Source organism: Lampris incognitus, chromosome 18 (genome assembly GCF_029633865.1).
Source record: "Lampris incognitus isolate fLamInc1 chromosome 18, fLamInc1.hap2, whole genome shotgun sequence".
NCBI lineage: Eukaryota > Metazoa > Chordata > Actinopteri > Lampriformes > Lampridae > Lampris > Lampris incognitus.
This window is the reverse complement of record NC_079228.1, coordinates 42,721,417-42,747,064: the sequence shown is the minus strand read 5'-3', so window position 1 is coordinate 42,747,064 and position 25,648 is coordinate 42,721,417. Positions and strand designations below refer to the sequence as shown.

General features: G+C 45.8%; 1 protein-coding gene across 1 annotated transcript; it reads left to right on the top strand.

Annotated features, from left to right (window-relative positions):
* The first annotated feature begins 1,839 nt into the window (after nt 1-1,839).
* Nucleotides 1,840-25,648, top strand: LOC130128483 (gastrula zinc finger protein XlCGF57.1-like). The gene is made up of 3 exons (XM_056298083.1): nt 1,840-2,049; nt 6,107-7,066; nt 24,984-25,648. Exons 1-3 carry the CDS (start codon nt 1,887-1,889, stop codon nt 25,646-25,648), a joined length of 1,788 nt encoding a protein of 595 aa, XP_056154058.1. The 5' UTR covers nt 1,840-1,886.

Below are 25,648 nucleotides of genomic sequence, written 5' to 3'. Positions count from 1 at the left end.
TTCTTCATCTAATGTCATTGGCGGTTGGCAAACAGCTTTCCGGTACATTGCCGCCTCTGACTGATGTGGAGTGTGAACTGAAGCGCTACCCTCAATACTTCCGTCCATCATCCGAACCGCTCATCCTGCTCAGGCCAGACAGGCCGCCAGACCTGTAACAAATAGGACTGTTATTCCTAGTTTGTGGTTCCGGGGAGCAATTAGAGTGTGACCCTTGCTAGAGATGAGAGTAACTGAACTGTATGACTGAAGGATTTCTGTTAACAAAGGGATAAGTAAGCAAGTAAAGCTTTAACCGTCCATTGTGTAGCGTAAGTAAAGAACGGAACAAAACGAAACAAGACCATCACAGGGCCGACACACACCGAGGGACAATGTTAGTACGGCCGATTCACCTGACCTACATGTCTTTGAGTCACCTGTCCTACATGTCTTTGAGTCACCTGTCCTACATGTCTTTGGTTCACCTGTCCTACATGTCTTTGGTTCACCTGTCCTACATGTCTTTGAGTCACCTGTCCTACATGTCTTTGGTTCACCTGACCTACATGTCTTTGAGTCACCTGACCTACATGTCTTTGAGTCACCTGTCCTACATGTCTTTGGTTCACCTGTCCTACATGTCTTTGGTTCACCTGTCCTACATGTCTTTGGTTCACCTGACCTACATGTCTTTGGTTCACCTGTCCTACATGTCTTTGGTTCACCTGTCCTACATGTCTTTGGTTCACCTGACCTACATGTCTTTGGTTCACCTGTCCTACATGTCTTTGAGTCACCTGTCCTACATGTCTTTGGTTCACCTGTCCTACATGTCTTTGAGTCACCTGACCTACATGTCTTTGAGTCACCTGACCTACATGTCTTTGAGTCACCTGTCCTACATGTCTTTGAGTCACCTGACCTACATGTCTTTGGTTCACCTGTCCTACATGTCTTTGAGTCACCTGACCTACATGTCTTTGAGTCACCTGACCTACATGTCTTTGAGTCACTTGTCCTACATGTCTTTGAGTCACCTGACCTACATGTCTTTGAGTCACCTGACCTACATGTCTTTGGACTGTGGGAGGAAACCCACGCAGACACGGGGAGAACATGCAAAGTCCACACAGAGGATGACCCGGGACGACCCACAAGGTTGGACTACCCCGGGAATCGAACCCAGGACCTTTTTGCTGTGAGGCGACCACGCTAACCACTGCGCCACGGTGCTGCCACCCTAAATACTTCTCCCAAGCAAATACAATCAAAACAATGAACACAATGCACATCATTAAATTATTAAAAGGAATTAAATTAACATAGATAAATAAAAAATAAAAAATCCATAGCTAAAAGTAATATTTCTCAAATTCTATTCATTATTCTAGATGGTGTTAACCCAGTCACAAGCCAGGATGCACAAGCCAGCCTTCTTCCTGTCAGTTCCAAGCCCGGATAAATGAGGAGGGTTGCATCAGGAAGGCCATCCGGGGTAAAACCCTTGCTAAATCAAATGTGTACTACTACTACTATTACTACTACTAGTGCTACTACTACTACTACTACTGCTGCTACTGCTGCTGCTGCTGCTGCTAACAGCACTCCTTTCTGCTCATTTATCCATGCTGTTTTCTATTTCTAGTTTCCCGAGCGCTCCGGTCGTTGCTCCAGCCCCTCTGCCGAGCCGGGGGGGCTTTTAAATTGTTTGGCCTCCCATACACGTGCAGGCTTGTTGAGTCCATCGGTGAAGTTCGAGCCTGATCCTGCAGGGGGCAGCAACACATCCACATTTCTAAAATCTGCCCAACATGACAGAAGAAGGAGACGAAGCAGGGGTAGGTCCAGCAGCCGTCGGCTGTTCGGTGAAGTGCTTGGAAATTCCCCTGAAACTCGAGGAAACCATGTCCAGACTGCAGGTGCTGAGGCTGCTGGTCCAGCAGCGTCTGACCGCGGCCGCCGAGGAGATCTTCGGGGTGTTTGAAAGAACCATAGAGGAGTATGAAGAGGAGCTGGGGCGCCAGCGCAGGCTGCTGGACAAGGCGAAGAACGAGAGCGCCATGACAGGTAGGTGGAGGACGAGAGACCCGAGCCGCTCAGGGGACGACGTGGTCCGCCGTCACGGGACCCGCTCGGCCCCCTGCGCCGGCTCAACGGAGGCCAGCTCCAAGAAGAAATGTTCATATAATATTATCATAGCAGGCACAATGTGTTCTTCCAGATAAGTAGGACTTAAGCCAAGTGAGAGCTAAGCCAGAGACACCAACATTACAATGTAATCTATCTAATATCTACAGTGATCAGTGGTGTCAAAGGCTGCACTGAGGTCCGGTAGTGGAAGCACAGAAGTGGAATCAGAGTCCACAGCCAGTAGAAGATCATTCACCACTCTGGTCAGAGCAGTTTCAGTGGAGTGACAGGGCCTGAAAGCCCACTGAAAAGGTTCATATACTAGATGGTTGTCTTTTATATGGGTCAAAAGTTGTTGATACACAACCCTCTCTAGTACTTTAGAGAAGAATGGAAGATTAGAGACTGGCCGATAGTTATTAAGAGACCCTGGATCAAGGTGCGGTTTTTTAAGTAGAGCTTTAACCACAGCTGTCTTAAAAGTGCTGGGAACAATGCCAGTAGTGAGAGATAAATTAACAATGTCTGGCATTGTAGGTCCAAGAAAAGGCCAGAGGTCTTTAAAAAGTTTTGCTGGTAAGGGATCAAGTAGGCAAGCAGTTGGTTTAGAAGCTGACATGAACTTAGTCAAAGTATCAAGAGAGATAGTCTCAAAAGCTGTAATAACTGGAACTGTCAGTGACTCGTGTAGATATGAATTTAGTAAGACAGGATCTGCAGGAGTATAGATGGAGTTGGAGAACTAATTTTGTTTAAGATCTCATCAACCTTATTGCAGAAAAAATCTAGAAATTCATGGGCTGTGAATGGTGAGCAGCTAATAGACGACTGCTTTTTGGTAAGTTTAGATACAGTGTCAACGAGAAATCTGGGGTTATGTTTATTAATATTCATTAAGTGAGAGAGATACGATGTTTTTGCAGCAGATAAAACACGCTTGTATTTCAATAAACACTCGTGCCACGATGGGTAAAAAACTTCCAATTGTGATTTTCGCCATTTACGTTCCAGTCTCCTGCAGGTCCGCTGAAGAGCACGTGTCTCATCATTAAACCAGGGTGTAGGCCTCTTTAGTCACCTAGCTCTGGTAGTGAGAGGTGCAACTGAATCAAGGAGACTAGAGAGGGACACATTTAAGTCACTAGTGAAATTTTCAACAGAGTCATTTACCACAGTGAAAGGAGCCAAGACTTCAGGCAGCTGCTGGCCAAATGCAGCTAGAGTGGAGGGACCAATGTGGCGAGTGGCAATTTCATCTGTGCTGACATTAACTGGACAGGCCAATAATGCTTCAAATTTGATGAGAAAACGATCAGACACAGCAGATGTGGTTGGTAAGACATTCAGATCAGAAACAGCTATTCCTTTAGATAAAACCAAATCAAGGGTGTTACCACTGCAATGGATCGACTCTTGAACAAACTGAGTGAACCCAAAAGTATCAACTGGTGCCAGAAAGGCTTTACTTAGAGGATCAGCAGCCTTATTCACATGAATATTGAAATCACCAAGAATTAGAATCTCATCAGAGTGAGTAACAAGGCCTGAGACAAACTCTCCAAATTCTTCAAGAAATAACGAGTAACAGCCAGGAGGCCGGTAGAGTATCACAATTTGGACTGAGCCGAGTCTATTCATGGCTGAGGGAGATGGACCAAGAATAAGAGACTCAAAAGACTGGATTTTGTACTGACTGGAGTGTTTTTGAGGCTGCATCTACAGACCTGCATGAACTTACTGACACTGTGACATCAGCCCGCCAGGCCAGAGATTGTTCGCTGTTATACAATAACGTGCAACACAACAGAGTACAGTTATTTTAGTATGCTGTTTTGTATGTTATGTTCCAGAAACCAGCCGATTCCTTGTTCTACTTCTGTCCCTCCAAAGCAGTGGAGCAGCTTGTGTGTCTGTGAGGAAGGCTGGTGAGCTTGTGTGTCTGAGGAAGGCTGGTGAGCTTGTGTGTCTGTGAGGAAGGCTGGTGAGCTTGTGTGTCTGTGAGGAAGGCTGGTGAGCTTGTGTGTCTGTGAGGAAGGCTGGTGAACGTGCTGCTGATGTTGCTGAACATATATACGTATGTATGAATGGACTGCTTCTGTCAGGCTGCTACAGAGACGCAGGGCAGCCACATTAAAGCCCAACACGCCTACTGGGAAGTGTGAACCTTGATCTTTCTATTTGTCTGAATGTGTGTGAATGTGATGGTAAATGGTTTGATGGTCCATTCTGGTTTATGGGTGATTCCTCATCCATGGTGACTTTTCATGTACAGTATACCATCTTCACATGTACTTTATACCAACCATCTTCACATATACAGTATACCATCATCACATGTACAGTATACCATCTTCACATGTACAGTATACCATCTTCACATGTACAGTATACCAGCCATCTTCACATGTACAGTATACCATCTTCACATGTACAGTATACCAGCCATCTTCACATGTACAGTATACCATCTTCACATGTACAGTATAACAGCCATCTTCACATGTACAGTATACCATCTTCACATGTACAGTATAACAGCCATCTTCACATGTACAGTATAACAGCCATCTTCACATGTACAGTATACCATCTTCACATGTACAGTATAACAGCCATCTTCACATGTACAGTATAACAGCCATCTTCACATATACAGTATAACAGCCATCTTCACATATACAGTATAACAGCCATCTTCACATATACAGTATAACAGCCATCTTCACATGTACAGTATACCATCTTCACATCACGGCTGTGTGTTCGTGCTGAACTGACTGTGTTTGAAGGCTAAAGTAGGTTTTCAATAAGCTCTGATTTCAGCTAGCCCTTGGTATATGGTCATTTGATAAGGTTAAAGATAATATGTCTATTAGTCAAGCCTGACTTTTACTTGATTCTATTTAGGTAAAGCAACTGATGTCAGCAAGAATACTACTTCTGTGTGCATTTTATCTCATTTTATACCTTATATATTTCTGATGCACCCCTGTGTAATTGTAGTGTTAAATTAAAAGCCAAGTTCCATTTTTACAAAGCTGTTTAGAAAAGTTTTGTGATGACTACAGATAGAAATGATGGGAGTTCAGGTGATGTAATATTTTTAAAACTGACGAAAATTAAAGGGGGCATATTTAGTGGGGGGTTTTGAGATGCCTTGTTTTGCCTTGTTAGTCATGTTAGCGTTTTGATATGTCCGTGTCTCGGCTGCTGACCTGAGTCTGAGTCTCTGTACATCTGTGCAGTGCAGCAGGAGGATAGGAAACAACGCTGTCTAATGGCAAACTGAGCTGACTCCAGTTATCAGATCAACACAATGTTAAAGTGGTGTCACTGTGGGCGTCCGGGTAGCGTAGTGGTCTATTCCACTACCAACCAACACAGGGAGCACCGGTTCGGTCGGGCGTCCCTACAGACACAAGTGCCTGTGTCTGCGGGTGGGAAGCCGGATGTGGGTATGTGTCCTGGTCGCTGCACTAGCGCCTCCTCTGGTTGGTCGGGGCACCTGTTTGGGGGGGAGGGGGAACTGGGGGGAATAGCGTGATCCTCCCATGCACTACGCCCCCCTGGTGAAACTCCTCACTGTCAGGTGAAAAGAAGCAGCTGGTGACTCCACATGTATGGGAGGAGGCATGTGGTAGTCTGCAGCCCTCCCCGGATCGGCAGAGGGGGTGGAGCAGAGACCGGGACGGCTCGGAAAAGTGGGGTAATTGGCCGGATACAATTGGAGAGAAAGAGGGGGTAAAGATGGTGTCACTGTGATAGCGCTACCCTTCAGAAGATGGGCTTCACGCTGGTCTAAGAAGCTGCTCCTGGGGAATATTGATTGAGGAAAGTCTTAATGTATGGAGTTTGTTGACTGGAAGAAAGCTCTTTGCTAACAAATAGTGTTATAACTTCCAGCAGAACAGAAGATACATTTTGTTAGATAAAACATGGAAGTAGTTTTTTAACTGTACAAGTACAACTAACATTAAATTATCTTCTAATTTAGATCTTCCACAGCTGTTTAACTGTACAGAGGAGATGCCCTTTGAGCAGCAGGAGTGGAGTCCCGGTTCAGTCCAGGAGGAGCCAGAGCCCACACTCATTAAAGAGGAAGAGGAGGAACTCTGGAGCAGTCAGGAGGAAGAGCAGCTTCAAGGAGTGAAGGAGGGGGCTTACATCACCAAGTCTCCATTCACTCCTGTCCCTGTGAAGAGTGACAGTGGTGAAGAGGAAGCTCAGTCCTCACAGCTTCATCAAAGCCAAACTGAGGAGGAAGCCAGCAGCTCAACTGAGCAGATGAAGACAGAAGCTGATGGAGAAGACTGTGGACTGTCAGAACCAGCCAGGAACTTGGATCCAGCTGCTGGTGTACAACCGGCGAGTGATGGACAGTTCCTGTCTTCACACTGCTGTGAGACCGACATTGAAGACAGTGAGGATGAGGGAATGGAGACTAGAGAACATCAGTCAGGCTTAGACACGATAGAGAACAATGAAATGCTCCCAAGTCATAAGGAATTAAGTGTGGGGAAACCTTTTAAGTGCTCAGTGTGTGGCAAAGGGTTTTCTCAGAGAAGACATGTCCAGGAGCACGTCAGGACACATACAGGGGAAAAACCTTTCAGCTGCACCGTTTGTGGCAAAAGGTTTTCTCAGAAGGGAGCGATGCAGAAACACACAAGGATACATACAGAGAAACCCTTCACTTGTCCAGTCTGTGGTAAAGGGTTTTCCCAGAGAGGAGACATGCACAAACATACCACAACGCACACAGAAGAGAAACCCTTTAGTTGCTCCATCTGTGGTAAAGAGTTTTCACAAAACCAGCAGATGAAGAGACACATGAAAATCCACACCGGTGAGAAACCCTTTAGCTGCTTGTTTTGTGATAAAAGATTTCATCATAAGTACAATTTAAAGTTACATTTGAGAATCCACACGGGAGAAAAGCCATACAGCTGCAGCGGCTGCCAGAGAACTTTCAATCAGCTGACACCTTTCAAATTCCACAAGTGTGTAACAAAGAATAGCTGAAGCTCACCTTGTCCTTCATGTTTCATATGCGAAGATAAGAAATATGAGTCATATCAAGCTTAAAGGGAGTTTTTTTTTTGCACCTTCACGTTTTTCTGTGTGACTTTCTTTTTCTAGCTAATCGTACTCCGTCGTCCATAGCGGGGCAGTTCAGGTGGCTTCAGTCAGTTCATCTCAAGGGAATTTTTCTGTACTAATGTGAAACCTTGAAAAGCTCTGGAAAGTAATGCTGACACATTGGAAAGTGCTAACACCACTCACTCAAACCACTACCAGTTGTTATTTCACAGCTGGTTAGTCTGTAGTTAGGTGAAGCATCTGTTGACATTCATTTTAGAAGTAAAATGTCAGTTTCAGAGAAACGGATGAAAAAAAAGTCATTTTATTAGAAGAGGAAATAACCTCTCTTGAGTTAAAACATTATTTTTGTCTCTTCACCAATCTGTTCCTTTTTCATCTTTTTTTTTAACTTTATTTTGGTTCATTAATATGCTCTTCATCGTGTTTGTTATCCGTGATGCAGTTGAACATGAAGGGAGTCGGGCCTGACTTCAGCGCCAGGGTTCTGACAGGACTGTGGCGGGAGCTGCTGTTAATGAAGGGAACGTTGCTAGCTCTCTAACAGTAACTCTACTAGCTAATTGCATACTGACTGTTACTGTCATAAAGCTGTTTTTTTACATTGCTCTTTAACCTTTTTGCTAAACCAAGTTCTTTTTTTTCTTCTTTTTTTTGGGGGGACCAAAGAGAATGTGTCCAGAAGTCTTAATCCATGACACAGCCATCGGTGAATGCTAAACACACTTCCTGACAAGATTTCTGACTCCATTTGGTTGAATGAATGAATATCAATTAGAATGATTGGCAGTTAATTGTATCTGAAACAATAGGGATTCTGGCTAGGCTGTGTAAACTTGCTCTCAGAATGAAAATGTTTTCACATGTGCATTCTGACATATGTTGGCTGTGTGTGTGTTGAGCAACGTATTTGTATTTCTGCTGTTCTTGCATAAGATGTGGTCACTTCAGTGTGTCAGTAGTCATGAAGCTGTGCATTTCAAAGCAGTGTGCTGATACGTTTCCCATGTTTGCTTTATATCTGCCATAGTGTTATTCATAACCCAACAAAGAGATATGTTTGGTTTGGCATTCAGTATCAGATTGTTCAGTGTCTGTCCATCTGATGAATGCAAAGGTAAATGAAAGAGTAACTTAACCCCTGACCATTTCATTGAGTTTGCCGACATGCACAGGTTAAAAACCATGTAACGGTTCAAAACATGGCAGGCTGGTCTTGATACTCTGTGATGTTAGCGTAGCAGGATAAACTCTGTGATGTTAGCGTAGCAGGATAAACTCTGTGATGTTAGCATAGCAGGATAAAGTCTGTGGTGCTAGCGTAACAGGATAAACTCTGTGATGTTAGCATAGCAGGATAAACTCTGTGATGTTAGCATTGCAGGATAAACTCTGTGGTGCTAGCGTAACAGGATATACTCTGTGATGTTAGCATAGCAGGATAAACTCTGTGGTGCTAGCGTAACAGGATAAACTCTGTGATGTTAGCATAGCAGGATAAACTCTGTGGTGCTAGCGTAACAGGATAAACTGTGATGTTAGCATTGCAGGATAAACTCCCTGGTGCTAGCGTAACAGGATAAACTCTGTGATGTTAGCATAGCAGGATAAACTCTGTGGTGCTAGCGTAACAGGATAAACTGTGATGTTAGCATTGCAGGATAAACTCTGTGGTGCTAGCATAGTAGGATAAACTCTGCGATGTTAGCATAGCATAATAGACTCTGTGATGTTAGCATAGCATAATAGACTGCGATGTTAGCATAGCATAATAGACTCTGTGATGTTAGCATAGCAGGATAAACTTGCATTTTTAACCTGTAGATGTCTGCTAACTCACTAAAATGGTCTAGGTTTTAGCGACTCTTTCAGTGGGAGGTCTGGGACAGATATTTACTCCATGCTCACCAACACTGAGGGTTTGGAGAAAGAAAAATAAAACTTTGCAGCGCTTAACTGGGCCACCCAGAAAACCATATCAGGTTGTAAAGCTAACAGCCTCCTCTTTCAAAGGTTTGGTATAATAGCTTATCGCAGAGTCTGACTTTTTATTTGTCCATAGAGGCCTGCTATTTTGTTGAGTTTGCTGTAACGGTGTTTGGCAATGGAAACGGGAGTGACTGAAAAGTAAGATTTTTCGTAAAACAGACATTTTATTGTATTTATGCATCCAATAATTGATATAGACATGCCAGATCCTCGATTCAGTACACAGGTACACAGTTCAGTTAACAACGACCACCATTGGTGCTGTGCCCTCACAGGGTACCGATGGAAACTGTAAAATCCACTGTGGCGACCCCTGAGAAACAGGGAACAAGCCAAAAGAAGAAGAAGAAGAAGACCATCGATTCAACGCTTATATTACTGTGTCCAACAGATGGTCATAATTTACAGTGACTGTGTAACTAAATTCAGGAGTCACTCCTGTCCATTTTATTTGTGTAGCCCTAAATCACAGTTTAGTCCCCAGGAACTTTACAATCACATTACATTCTCCAACAAATAAAAATAGAATAATTGCCAATATATGACCCTAGGTGTCCTTAGACCCTTGATTCAGACGAGGAAAAACTCACAGAAAGTGAAGTAAAGGAGTTATTCAGACACCCAGGTAAAGAAACCGTCTTTTGTAGCCAAGAATGGAGTTTCTACTGTTGCATTCTGTCTATCTTCTTCATTAAAAAAACAAAAACAAACAATAATTCTACTTTTGAATTGTTAATTTCTTACTCAGAGGAACCACTTTATGATTAAATCAGTCTAATCTGTTTGGGAATGCTAATTTTTAAATTGGACAAAATAAGAATCGTGTTGGCATATAAGGATGTATTAGAAATGCGACTTCATATCAAAATGAATGCACGCAGTTTTCACCACCTAACTAATGTGGAATAACAAGGACACTGAATATAAGAATGAATCCGTCTTTTTCCCAGTTGGTATAAAAAATGTTTTGTAACAAATAGGATTTTATACCTGTTCTTCTTTGTTTTCTACCTGTGTTACTAATAAAACTAATAAAATATATTGGCAGCAGTTAAACAAACTGGACGGTTGTGTAATTTATTTGAATTCCTTTGCAAGTATCAGTTTCCTGTGAAGGCGAAATACTTTGCTTCTGCTTGTGACATCACACCTGACACTGTTCGACTTTGTCCAAACCGGAGAAGCTGTGGAAGACACCTGCTTTGACAACAACATTGCTCTGAACGGCATTAAAACCACTGCACAAAAGAGCACATTACCTCTGTGAATTCATGATTACACGAATTTGTATCAAACCTATTCTTTATAAACCTGCTTATTTTTGGAAGAGATAACATGCACAAACGAAATTTCAAAAGAAAAACCAAGAATGCAGTTGTTTAATAGTGAACTTAAATACTACTTGAAATCGTGTAAATTAAAAGATGCAAAGTTATCAAAACCTTGCAAATACGCGAAGACTTGGATGTGACTGTATGACGTGGGTCTGGCTACGCCTGTCATCTATGTTGCTGTTCCTTGTCTTGTTCCTGTACCTTGGCATAGACGGAGTGAACATGGTGAAGGGATGTGCTGTGGCACATGGACTGTGAACTCATGTGAGAGTAAAGGCAGTGTTTGAACAACAAGTCTCCTGGGATGTGCACAGTCCTTCATGTCTGTCATTGGAAAAGCTGCTTTGCCTCCTCCGGACTTCCGGTGGCGTGGTGGTGGTGGTGCTGAGCGGGACGGCGGGTGAGCGGGTAGGCGGGACAGCGCAGAGCTGCCTGCCACGCTTCGGTAACTTGATAAAACAACGCCGCTCCTGAGTCCGCGTCGCCCATGTTGTTGACGTGGGAACAAATACTCGTTCCGGCAGTATCTGGTTTTTGTACTACTACGTCTTTCTGGGTACTACGTTCTAACTACACACTATGCCCACTACACGGGTTGAGAGCGCTAACAGGATGGCTTACACCGACCGAGCGAACTGCACCACCTCGGACACCGCTGTTCTGTGCTACTGAGTCACGGAGCTGCGATGTCGTCCGAGTGACCGGCACTGAACGAGGACTTCTGCGCTTCAGTGGACGCTAAAATAGACACTCTGGCGACGTCTCTGAGGTCCGACATTGCGTCGACACGGACCGAACCGCATGGTGCCTTGCCGTCCGTCAGATCCGGTGCTTGGGCTCTGACTCGCCGCGGCACAGAACTGTAAAAGGGGGCGAATCACTGGTCGGATGAGACTACGTCCCTGGAGCGCAAGCTACAAAGACTCCCCAAACACGTGGCTTTCCTATCCGGTAAGTGTGAGGATTTGCAGGGGAGGTCACGCAGGAGCAATCTGAGAATTACTGGTCTGCGTCCCCAGTGGGCAACTGCATCGACACAAAGCCGATGCTTAGACCGCTACACCACCGCGCGCCCCACGCTGCGTCTCCTTGTACTCCTGTCTACTTTCTTCATCTCTCTGACTAGCCCGCTTCTTCTTTGCCAACCTCTTCCTCTGTACACTTGGCTGTACTTCCTCATTCCACCACCAAGTCTCCTTGTCTTCCTTCCTCTGTCCTGATGACACACCAAGTACCTTCCTAGCTGTCTCCCTCACTATTTCTGCAGTGCTTGCCCAGCCATCCGGCAACTCTTCACTACCACCCAGTGTCTGTCTTAACGCCACGCAAGTCTTCCTTCTTCAACTTCCATCATTTGATCTTTGGCTCTGCCTTCACTCGCTTCCTCTTCTTGGTCTCCAAAATCATCCCACAGACCACCATCTGATGCTGCCTAGCTACGATCTCCCCTGTCGTTACGTCTATTATTATTAGTATTACTGCATTATTATGTTTATGATGTTTTAGGTAAAATATATACTATATGCTAAGAAAAGTCTGGATGGCCCATACTTCCAGACTTTTGAACAGCTTCTACCCAAGTGCCATTAAAGAACTTAACTCTGTTAACCAGCTCAAAGGTTGCAATGATATCCTGAAACTGTGCAATAACACCTGTACATTTGGCATGTGCAAAAAAATATGCTGACTCGGGTCAGTGCAACACACAGACTATTTATCTAGTGTAATAGATATTACACTTGTTTTTACACTTACTCATACGTTATATGTTGATTGTGCTGCAAATGTGTGTTTATTTGTATTTTGACTATTTGTATATATGTTGTTTTTTTTTTAAATTTCGCACCATTGGGGAGTTGCACTTAATTTCACTGTACAGCTGTGCAATGACAAATAAAGGCATTCACTCATTCATTCAAGCATTTGACTAATTGACGCAAGATGTGAACTGTACATAACTGTTCCGACTTACATATAAATTCAACGTAAAAACGGACTCAAAAACGGAACTCGTTCGTAACCCGGGGACTACTGTTACGGGTGGTATTATAGCACCACCCAGTGGACGTTAGCAGTAGTCAATGTTACGTAAGGCAGGCAGTCTCCTGCGTGCGTCAGTTCATCTGTGTAATGTTGATACGTACAGTTCGACACTAAAGCCCCTTAACTGTTAACTTGGAGTATGCCTCGTTTTTACACACCGCTAGCTCAAACATGGTGTCAGAAGTGGACTTTTGATTCGGCAATTTGGTGGCTGAAGGGATACTGAGCCGTCAAGCGAGTTTTGCAAGTTTTTTGTTTTGCTAATGCTAGCTAGCCATACTGCAGCAACAGCAAGTGAATAGCCATGGCCGCGACCATAACCCCGCCAGCTCCCATGAAGCTCAGTGGCAACCTGAGAGTGAACTGGGAAATCTTCCGAGCAGAATCTGAAGATTATGCTTTAGCCACAGGGCTGGTGGGCAAGGACCAGAAGGTCCAGGAGGCGACCCTGAGGAGTGTCATGGGAGTTGAATGTCGACATGTCTACAAACACATCTTAAATCTGACCGACGCACAGCAAGAAGACTCGACCGTCATACTGGACTCATTGGAGAGGTATTTCAATCCGCTAAAATGTGATTTATGAGCGCTACGTTTGTTGCTGTTGTAAACAAGAGGAAGGCGAAACAGTAGAGTGTTTTATGACACAGCTCAGGGAGAAAGCTTCCACATGCGAATATGGAGCCCTAAGAGATGACTTAATCAGGGACAGAATAGTCATCGGCATTGCTCAAGAGGGCACACGCAGACGGTTATTAAGGGAAAAGGACTTGACTCTAGCCAGTGCTATTGAAGCATCCAGAGCAGCAGAGCTGAGTGATTTGCAGTTGAGATCCATAGAGCATGTCAATGTTGTAGGGAAACAAACATTCAAACGATCAGCCAGTACTACAGAGAAAATGAGTGGGCACCCCAGATCACAAGGTGGGGGTCATATCACATCAGTCAGTGAGCCACGGATTGGATCAGCAATATGGTCATAGTCAAAAGACCAGAAAAGCTGCACATATGTCTACAGCCGCACCATCTCAACCAAGCACTCAGGCACTTGCATTACCTAATGCCCACACTAGAGGGTGTGCCCTATAAGCTGCCTAAAGCCAAGGTCTTCACACTGGTCGATGCAAGAGATGCTTTCTTCAGTGTAAACTGGATGAGGCTAGCAGCCTCATGTCCACCTTTTGGACCCCCTGGGGCCGGAAGAGATGGTTGAAACTTCCGTTTGGTGTGTCAGTAGCCCCAGAGGTCTACCAGAGGAAACAGCATGAGCTGTTGGAAGGACTTGAGGGAGTGGAGCCTATAGCTGACGACATCCTCATCGTTGGTTGTGGCGATAGCGAGGAAGAGGCAAACAAGGACCATGATGACAAGCTGTTGGCCCTTTTGGACCGCTGTCGACAAGTGAAACTGCGGCTCAGTGTCAAGAAGCTTCAGTTTAAAGTGTCTGAGGTGCGGTTCCATGGCCACATCCTGTCGGCTGCAGGTCTAAAAGCTGACCCGGAGAGAGTCAGAGCGGTTTTGGACATGCCAGCCCCATCTGACATCAAGGGTGTGCAGAGACTCATCGGATTCGTCACGTACTTGGCTAATTTTCTTCTGCGGCTCTCAGAAGTATGTGAGCCTTTGAGGAGACTCACAGACAAGGACACAGTTTGGCACTGGCTGCCGAAGCACGACGCAGCTGTCAGGGAGATAAAACAGCTTGTGACACAGACGCCTGTGCTGCAATACTACGATGTGTCAAAACCCGTCACAGTACAGAGTGACTCAAGCCAGCATGGGATGGGCTGCTGTCTGATGCAGGAGGGACAGCCTATTGCTTTCGTGTGGAGGGCACTCATGCCTACAGAGCAAAACTATGCACAGATAGAGAAGGAATGCCTCAGCATAGCATTTGCCTGCCAGTGTTTCCATCATTATCTGTACGGCCGAGACAATATCACAGCGGAGACAGATCACAAGCCCCTCTTAGCAATCTTCAGCAAGCCTCTCCTCAGTGCTCCCAAGTGCTTGCAGAGCATGCTACTGGCTCTAAAGAATTACAACCTGAGGGTGATCTACAAACCATGACCGGACATGTTTATGAGTGACACATTAAGCAGTGCTGTCACTTCCAAAACACACCCTGGCTCTATGCATGCAGCACACACAGTCTGCAGTATGGGGAACGAGCAGCTGACAATTGAGCACATAAATATGGCCGACTATCTGAATGTCACAGACAAATGGCTGCTACAGATACAGCAACACACAGACAACGACAGACAGCTGCACGTCGTGAAGTCCACTATCCTGAAGGGTTGGCCTGCTGATAAGGATGAAATAGAGCAGGCAGCCAGAGAGTTCTGGCCTATCAAAGAGGAGTTAAATGTCCACAATGGAGTCGGTTGGCCTGCGGATAAAGATGAAACAGAGCAGGCAGCCAGAGAGTTCTGGCTTATCAAAGAGGAGCTAAATGTCCAGAACGGAGTCTTGTTTAGGGGGCAAAGAGTGGTGATCCCAAAATCATTGCGTCCTGAGATGCTTGCCAGAGTACATGGCAGTCACATTGGTGGTGAGGCTACAGACAAGCACGTGAGACCATATACTGGCCTGGAATGCAGAGCGAAATCAAGGATTATATCAGTAAATGCTCTACATGCAATGAGTATGTGATTGAGCAGCAAAAGGAGACAATGCTGAGCCATGAACTGCCCACACGGCCCTGGCAAATCGTAAGTCTGGATCTTTTCCAACACAGTGGGAAAGACTTTCTGATGGTAGTTGATCACTACCCAGATTTCTGGGAGATTGATGTTCTGCCAGACCTTAGCGCGGAGACAACAATAAAATGATGCAAGGCTCAGTTTGTTTGTTATGGGCAACCTGACAGGGTAATTTCCGACAATGGGCCCCAGTTCGCCTGTACTCAGTTCCGCCAATTCGCTGTGGAGTGGGGGTTTGACCATATCACCTTCTCACTAAGGCATCCCAAGGCCAATGGCAAGGCGGAAGCAGCGATCAGAACCTGTGCAAGAAAGCACTACGGGATGGCGAGCATGCCTGGAAGGCAATCTTAAGATTCAAAAAAGGACTGGTTGTTAAAATCCCTAGTGTTTGCACTGCAACAGATTCAGTGGAGATCAAACTGGAGATGTCTGCCAAGGTGACATTGCCACCACCAGGACACATCATCAGTTGTGTACCTCAGCATCACAGGGTGTTTCGGCCTTTTATCACAAGACACCCTCCACCGAGGCAGGCCCACCACAGGTTGATCGGTCCTGGGTGTGTGACCTGTGGTTAACTGTTCACCCTTGCAGCCCAGACGGCGTCTCTCCTTTTGAGCCAGATCCAGTGGCTAGTCCTCTCAGTGTTGTCGGCTAGCTCTTTGATCACTCTCCTGTGGGCCTGCCCCCTGACTCCTAGTTCCCTCAGGAGTTGTGCTGTGGAGCTGGCAACAAAGCCCCTACAACCCACCTCCACAGGGCGCACCTTCACCTTACAGCCTCTGTCCTCTGCTTCAGCTGCTAGGTTGGCGTACCGCAGCTTCTTACGCTCGTACGCTTCATTGACTGCATCCTCCCAGGGGACTGTCAGCTCAATGATGTAAGCGAGCTGGTTAGAATTGGACCAGAGGACGAGGTCTGGTCGCAAGGTGGTTGTTGCGATCTCTGTCGGGAAGATGAGCTTCTGGCCTAAGTCCACTCGCATATCCCAATCCCTGGCTGAGTTTAGTGAGCCTAAGTTGGGGAAGTGAAGGATTGACCTTCAGTTTATCCCCCTCTCGAATGAAAGCTGGAAACTGCTCGGGCCCTTCCTGGTTGTTGAAGGGTTGGGCATCGATGGAAACCCTCTTGCAATCGAGTTCAGCTGCCAAGCACCTGAGCACCTGATTGTCGCCAGGTGTATCTGCCTTGGGTAAGGCTGGTCTTGCAGCCAACCAAGATATGCTTGAGGGTTGCTGGGGCTGTACACAGGGAGCAAGATGGATTCTCTCCAAACCAGAGATTTAGATTTATGGGAGAGGGCAGGACATCATATGTGGCCTTGATGATGAAACTCAGCCTGTTTGATTCCATGCTCCAGAGCTCACTCCATGTGAGTTTCCTCTTTTCAACACCCTCCCACCTCATCCAGCGACCCTGTTTGGCTTGTGCTACGACTTTAGCACATCTGGCTGCTTCTTCCTGTCGGCGAACCTCCTCAACCACCATAGTTCGCCGTTCGGTAGTAGTTGCCTTTTGCCAGGTAGGTGTTTTTATTCCCAGGCCAAGGCCGCCTCTGCCTTGTTGAACATGGCCTACTACGTCTCGGTGGCGGAGGGCAGATTTCGCCTCAAGTACAGCTGCAGCCGGGGTCCATTTCTTCCCTGTTGCTAGGGTTGGAGCAACTCCTCTCACTACCAGGTCTCGGGATTCTGTGAGGGACATGTCCAGCCTCACTTTGGCACATTTGAATTCCTCAACCAGGCTGGAAATTGGCAGTGCGAGGGCTCCATTGCCGTAGAGTCCAACACTGCTGAGGCACCTTGGCAGTCCAAGCCACTTCCTCACCTGCGAGTTCACTAGCCTCTCCAAGCGATTGGCATGAGATTATGTCAGTAAATGCTCTACATGCAATGAGTATGTGATTGAGCAGCAAAAAAAGAGAAAATGCTGAGCCATGAACTGCCCACACACCCCTGGCAAATCGTAAGTCTGGATCTTTTCCAACACAGTGGGGAAGACTTTCTGATGGTAGTTGAACACTACCCAGATTTCTGGGAAATTAATCTTCTGCCAGACCGTAGTCCGGAAACAACAATAAAACGATGCAAGGCTCAATTTGCTTGTTATGGGCAACCTGATAGGGTCATTTCCAACAACATCCCAAGGCCAACAGGAAGGCGGAAGCAGCGGTCAAAATCTCAAAGAACCTGTGCAAGAAAGGACTAAGGGATGGCGAGAATGCCTGGAGGGCAATCTTACAACGGAGAAACATCCCCAACGGAGGGTATGGACAGCAGTCCTGCCCAACGACTGACGTCATGGCATTAGAAGTCCGCTCTGCCAGTGGTTGATGCACTTCTTGAGCCACGCGTCGTTATAGATGTCATAGACAAACTGCAGCACAGGAAACAATTCTTGAAACTCGTCTACAACAGGACTGCTAAGGACTTACCTGAGCTCATGCTGGGAGAAGCAGTTTGGATGAAACCACTACCAGGTGGCAGGACTAGCATCTGGTGATGGGGAGTGTGTCTGCAGAAAGTGGCCCCATGGTCATATCTGGTACAGGTCGAGGGTTCCTTGTATCATCTCAATCGAGGTGATCTACGTATGGCAGAGCCAAGGCCATCACAAAACCCTACGGCTGGCTCAGAGGGGCCTTCATCTGAATGCAGTGGGTCTCAGCCACAGAGTCAAATAACGGAGGGTGAGAGGGCATGCATATTCTCTCCTTAACCCTCTCCCAGCAGGCCCTACAGCAGTCCACGGGCTCCGGGCCCACCACAGACTTTTTTTTTTTTTTTTTAATTTGTTTCTGATTTTTCCCCCAATTTAGTGGCCTATTTTAATTCAAACACCCACCCTCGTATTGCATGCGTTCGCCAACTGCATCTCTCCGGCCGGCAGTCTCGAAGGAAAGCGCCTCCCCACTTTCGTGACAAGGCGAATCCAGGCCGAACCACTGTTTTTCCGAAACACACAGAGACGCATTCATATGACGAACACAAGCCGACTCCGCCCCCCTCCCGAAGACAGCGTTACCAATAATTGCTGCTTCATCGAGTCCGGCCATAGTCGGATCTGACGAGACCGGGGCGCGAACCCCAGTCCCCAGTGGGCAACTGCATCGACACCAAGCCGATGCTTAGACCGCTACGCCACCGCGGACTCTAGACTTTGGACACCTCTGCTGTCCCATCGTCACCCCATTCCCCTGCTCGCTCTCTCTTGATATGGCCGTCAGATACAGCCTCCCAACAGACTGAACCTATAAGCTCACATGGACTGGTTCTAATGTTCAGTGTTTAGGCAGTCTGGGGATAGTGGCTGAAGGGAAGGGGGGAGAAGATAGACGGGTTGTTGAATTGTTTTTTAGATCTAGATATAACCATGTCTTGGGTGAAGTTCACATGTTCTTATTTCAAGAAGTGTTTTGTTTACTTAAAGGAAAGGGAGATGTTACGGGTGGTATTGTAAACTACTAATAAGACACGTTAGTCCCTAGCTAACGGGTCTGACCCTTTAGCCGAGCGGTTAGTGATGTCGCCTTGTGGTGCAGTACACCCCGTATCGAATCCCGCACCGGCCAAGAAAATAACCGGTTACAGTATTATAGCACCACCCAGTGGATGTTAGCAGTAGTCAATGTTACGTAATGCACGCAGTCCCCTGCGTGCGCCAGTTCATCTCTGCATTGTTGATACTTACAGTTCGACACTAAAGCCTATTAACTGTTAACTTGGAGTATGGCTCGTTTTTACACACCACTAGCTCAAACAACTACTTATAATGACCTCCTTGACAGTAAAATAGTGCACACGAACAATGAAGGGATATGGCCTCTCTCCAGAGTGGGGACTCGACAGCAGGGAAGGGTGTGCTCTGTCAAGCAGCGGCCTTTCTTCTAGTTGCAGAACATCTTGAGCAGGCCAGCAGGGAAGTCACTTGGACGCAATTACCCTCATGTAAAACTGACGCGTTTTTAAATCAAAATGTCTCGTTCGTTCCAACAAATGAATGTATCTGAGGACTACGGCTGTGGCGCCGGTCTCCCGGACTGCCCCTCCAATTGGCTACCGTATTATGATCAGAGGCTGCTCTGTTGTCACCTACTCTATTGAAGAGAGTCACAGAAGGATTCGGATGTACAACCGTCCCACCCAGTGGTTAATGTGATAAAGTTTGAACTTTGGCACAGTGTATTCCATAGTATAGACTGGTCCGTCCATAGCATAGACAGGCCCGCCGGACGGAAAGCATAGCGCTCTCTTCCACACGGACACCATTCCGAACGGTCTCACTCGTATGACCAGCTGTTACAAATCAGAAATGATCGTTTTCATGAATTAATTAATATCCATTTTACACTTCAATTAATTCAAACATGATTCCGATTTGAGTTTGTCGAGGTTTTAACATGAACTAACCAGAAGAGAGAGCCATTTCACGACGTACGCGATAAGTTTGTAGAAACTCCACGTCCCATGATGCTTAGCGGTGTAGTGACCGCGTTTGAGCCAATGACGCAGCGGGTGTGATGGTGACGTCACGTCTTGTGTGTATGGCAGCCTGCTAGAATGGGGTTTATAGATTTATGAAACCATTATTGTCTTAAAGTTAATTAAAAAGGCGACGACGTCGAAGATGGATGAAAGCATGACCGCAGTATTTACGGAGCTTGAAAGCAGAATTACACAGTACGAGGAGGAAATCTCACGTCTAATGAAGGAAAACTGTCGCCAGAAGAAGCTGCTGGACGCCATTTACAAACCTGAAGTACGAGTACACAGATTAGGTTTGTACGATAAAACATGACGTTAAACTTCAGCCTACACCGTTTATGCAAAGGGAGGTAGAAATTATACAACACCGCTGAATGAAGCAAGAGGTTTTCTGGTGTACAATGGGCCAAGTGGTCTAACTCCACGTTAAACCAGGATGAATGGAAACCAGCTGGTTACAACCAGGGGATAATAAGAAATGTGTTGAATTAGGAGATAAACGGAAGTAACGTGTCGGTTTACTTCCGGTTTGTGTGCGGGATTTCCATCATGAACATACTGTGGTGGTATCATGAATATACTGTGGTGGTATCATGAATATACTGTGGTGGTATCATGGATATACTGTGGTGGTATCATGGATATACTGTGGTGGTATCATGAATATACTGTGGTGGTATCATGAATATACTGTGGTGGTATCATGAATGTACTGTGGTGGTATCATGGATATACTGTGGTTGGACCAGAAGACGAGCAGGACACGAGTATTAAGGTACCGAGTCTCCAAATATGAACCCGTGTCTTATTGCACAATACCTCGAGCTTGCCGGGTTTCACAGCCCAGAAAACAAAATTTTCAAATTGGTATTACTTTAAAAAAGGCAAATATATAAAATCTACTACTACTACTATTACTACTTTCGGCTGCTCCTGTTAGGGGGCGCCACAGCGGATCATCCGTTTCCATCTCTTCCTGTCTTCTGCATCTTCCTCTGTCACACCAGCCACCTGCATGTCCTCCCTCACCACATCCATAAACCTCCTCTTTGGCCTTCCTCTTCTCCTCTTCCCTGGCAGCTCCATATTCAGCATCCTTCTCCCAGTATACTCAGCATCTCTCCTCCACACATGTCCAAACCATCTCCATCTTGTCTCTCTTGCTTTGTCTCCAAACTGTCCAACCTGAGCTGTCCCTCTAATGTACTCGTTCCTAATCCTGTCCTTCTTCATCACTCCCAGTGAAAATCTTATCATCTTCATCTCTGCCACCTCCAGCTCCACCTCCTGTCTTTTCATCAGTGCCACTGTCTCCAAACCATATAACATAGCTGGTCTCACTACCATCTTGTAAACCTTCCCTTTAACTCTTGCTGGTACCCTTCTGTCACACATCACTCCTGACACTCTTCTCCACCCACTCCACCCTGCCTGCACTCTCTTCTTCACCTCTCTTCTGCACTCCCCGTTACTTTGGACAGTTGACCCCAAGTATTTAAGCTCATACACCTTTGTCACCTCCACTCCTTGCATCCTGACCATTCCACTGTCCTCTCTCTCATTCACGCATAGGTATTCCGTCTTGCTCCTACTGACTTTCATTCCTCTTCTCTCCAGTGCATACCTCCACCTCTCCAGGCTCTCCTCCACCTGCACCCTACTCTTGCTACAGATCACAATGTCATCCGCGAACATCATCGTCCATGGAGACTCCTGCCTGATCTTGTCCGTCAACCTGTCCATCACCATTGCAAACAAGAAAGGGCTCAGAGCCGATCCTTGATGTAATCCCACCTCCACCTTGAACCCATCTGTCATTCCTACCACACATATCACCACTGTCACACTGCCCTCATACATATCCTGCACCACTCCTACATACTTCTCTGATACTCCCGACTTCCTCATACAATACCACACCTCCTCTCTCGGCACCCTGTCATAAGCTTTCTCTAAATCTACAAAGACACAATGCAACTCTTTCTGGCCTTCTCTATACTTCTCCATCAACATTCTCAAAGCAAACATCACATCTGTGGTGCTCTTTCATGGCATGAAACCATACTGCTGCTGCTGATCATCACCTCTCCTCTTAACCTAGCTTCTATTACTCTTTCCCAAATCTTCATGCTGTGGCTGATCAACTTTATACCTCTGTAGTTGCTACAGTTCTGCACATCACCCTTGTTCTTGAAAATCGGTACCAGTATGCTTCTTCTCCACTCCTCAGGCATCCTCTCACTTTCCAAGATTATGTTAAACAATCTAGTTAAAAACCCCACTGCCATCTCTCCTAAACACCTCCATGCCTCCACAGGTATGTCATCAGGACCAACTGCCTTTCCACTCTTCATCCTCTTCATAGCTGCCCTCACTTCCTCCTTGTTAATCCACTGAACTTCCTGGTTCACTATCCCTACATCATCCAACCTTCTCTCTCTCTCATTTTCTTCATTCATCAGCCCCTCAAAGTACTCCTTCCTCCTTCTCAACACACTCTCCTCGCTTGTCAGCACATTTCCATCTCTATCTTTCATCACCCTAACTTGCTGCACATCCTTCCCAGCTCGGTCCCTCTGTTTAGCCAATCGGTACAAGTCCTTTTCTCCTTCCTTAGCGTCTAACCTGTCATACAACTCACCATACGCCTTTTCCTTTGCCACCTCTCTCTTTGCTTTACGCTGCATCTCCTTGTACTCCTGTCTACTTTCTTCATCTCTCTGACTATCCCACTTTTTCTTTGCCAACCTCTTCCTCTGTATAATTTGCTGTACTTCCTCATTCCACCACCAAGTCTCAAATATTTAAAATCTATGCTGTTGATTTCTTTTTGCAGATTTTCACTGATGTGAACATGGTGACAAAACAATACGTGTAGTATGAAAATAGCAAAGCTGTGACTTTTGTTTTCATATGTCACTGCTGATAAACAGAATAATTTTTTTCAAAGTATTGATGTGAAAACATGTTGGTATGGGTCCAAGACGGTAAAAATATTTGTCCTCATGGTAAATTCGGCAAAAAAACCAGATGCGTCACACTGCTGCTCTGAGGAGAAAATCTGCTTTTTCTTATATCACATTACCATCAACCCCCTCTGACCTGCCTACGTCATACACCGATCAGCCAAAACATTAAAAACCACCTGCCTTATATTGTGTAGGTCCCCCCTCGTGCTGTCAAAAGAGCTCTGAGCTGTTGAGGCATGGAGTCCACAAGACCTCCGAAGGTGTCCTCTGGCACCAAGACTTTAGCAGCAGATCCTTTAAGTCCTGTAAGTTAAGAGGTGGGGTCTCCGTGGATCGGACTTGTTCTTCCAGCACATCCCACAGATGCTCGATCGGATTGAGATATGGGGAATTTGGAGGCCAAGGCAACACCTTGAACTCTGTCATGTTCCTCAAACCATTCCTGAACATTGTGTGCAGTGTGGCAGGATGCATTATCCTGCTGACAGAGGCCACTGCCATCAGGGAATACCGTTGTCATGAAGGGGTGTACTTGGTCTGCAACAATGTTAGGTAGGTGGTACGTATCAAAGTAAAATCCATATGAATGCCAGGACCCAAGGTTTCCCAGCAGAACTTTGCCCAGAGCATCACACTGCCTCCGCCGGCTTACCGGCTTCCCATAGTGCATCCTGGTGCCGTCTCTTCCCCAGGTAGATGACACATGCGCCCAGCTATCCCCAGCTCCAGTGCACTGTGTGTTCTGACATATGTCTATCATAGGCAGCATAAACCTTTTCAGCAATTTGAGCTACATCACATAAAGGTGATTCAGTTCATCTGGACACAACGTTTGTTGACAGAAATGTTTCATCATCATCTAAGTGACCTCTAAACTGACTGCAGGTATCCCACCCTTATTGTGTAAACACAAGATCCATTGCACATTGTCACAATTTACAAATATGCCTCAATGGGCTTTACAGCAACACAACATCCTGTCCTTAGCCGCCCACATCAGATAAGGAACAACTCCCTAAAAAACCCTTAAGAGGAAGAAAAACTAGGAAGAAACCTCAGGGAGCGCCACAGAGGAGGGATCTCTTTCCCAAGACAGACAACGTGCAATGATGTTGTGTTTACACAATTTACACAATACAGCATTGAAAGAGCGTAACAGAGTTATAACAGACTTATAAAATATATGAAGAATATGATGAGCAGGATGCAAAGCAGTGTCCAGATGCCACCGGAACAGCCTAAAACTGTCAGTGGTTTTAATGTTTTGGCTTATTAGGTGTATGGAGACACTACCATCCCTTTTCTACATATACACACCCCCTTTATATCCTTTGTACATCGACACCACCATCGCAGATGAGTGTTTACTTTCTCTTTAAGTTCCATGTGATAACTTTATGGTAAGATATTAACATTTTACTGTGGCATGTGTGCTTTTATAAAACATAACCCGTGGGTTAAAACCCTGTAGCTACATCCAGTGCTTAGAAGAGTATTCTTTCTTATAAATCCTTAAAGAATCATGACAAAAAGTATGTTTAATTTTTAATTACAACATGAAATATGGATATTTTGCTGTAACAAAGATCTAAGTATTTGTTTATAACCTAAGCTAAATCATATAATCCTAGTTTTCCTTAATTTATGTATTTTGTCTCTGTCCTCTAGAAGTCCATGAGCTCTCAGTTCCTGAAGAGGAGGTTTCCTCTGTGAAGCAGGAGTGGAGTCCCAGTCTTGTCCAGGGGGAGTCAGAACCCCCACACATTAAAGCGGAAGAGGAGGAACTCTGGAGCGGTCGGGAGGAAGAGCAGCTTCAGGGAGTGGAGGAGGAGGAGGCCTATATCACCAAGTTTCCTTTCGCTCCTGTCCCTGCGAAGAGTGAAAATGATGAAGAGGAGGTTCAGTCCTCACATCTTCATCAAAGCCAAACTGAGGAGGAAACCAGCAGCTCAACTGAACAGATGAAAGCAGAAGCTGATGGAGAAGACTGTGGACTGTCAGAACCAGCCAGGAACTTGGATCCAGCTGCTGATGTACAACCAGCGAGTGATGGACAGTTCCTGTCTTCACACTGCCGTGAGACTGACACCGAAGACAGTGAGAATGAGGGAATGGAGACTGAAGACAATGATGAAGACTGGAACAAGAATAGAGAGCCTCGGTCAGGTCTGGACACAGCAGAGAACAACGAGATTCTTTTGGATTTTAAGAGATCCTCTGAGGAAAAACCCTTTTGTTGCCCAGTTTGTGGTAAAATGTTTTGCCAGAATTATTTGATGCAGAGACACATGAGAGTCCATACAGGACAGAAACCCTTTACGTGCTCTGTTTGTGGTAAAGGGTTTTCTGCACGAGGAGATATGCAGAAACACCTGCGAACCCATACAGGAGAGAAACCCTTTATGTGCTCGGTCTGTGGTAAAGGATTCTCTGAAAAGGGAAATCTGCAGAAACACATGAGAACACATACGGGAGAGAAACCCTTCACTTGTAGAGTCTGTGGGAAAATGTTTGCTCAAACAGGACATCTACAGACACACATGATGGGACATACTGGAGAAACACCCTTTATTTGCTCAGTCTGTGGAAGAGGCTTTAGCCTCAAGAGAAACCTGCAGACACACATGACGACTCACACGAGAGAGAAGAGCCTCAGCTGTTCAGTGTGTGCTAAAGACTTTTCTCATGGTGGGGCGTTACAGGCTCACATGAGAATCCATTCAGGAGACAAGCCGTTCAGCTGCTCTTTCTGTGGTAGATGTTTCTCTCAGAGCGGGCACATGCAGAGACACATGAGAGTACATACAGGCGAGAAACCCTTCAGGTGCTTCATTTGTAGTAAAGAGTTCAGCCAGAAGAGCAGCCAGAGGAGACACATGATGGTCCATAGAGGATTAGACGACATCTAA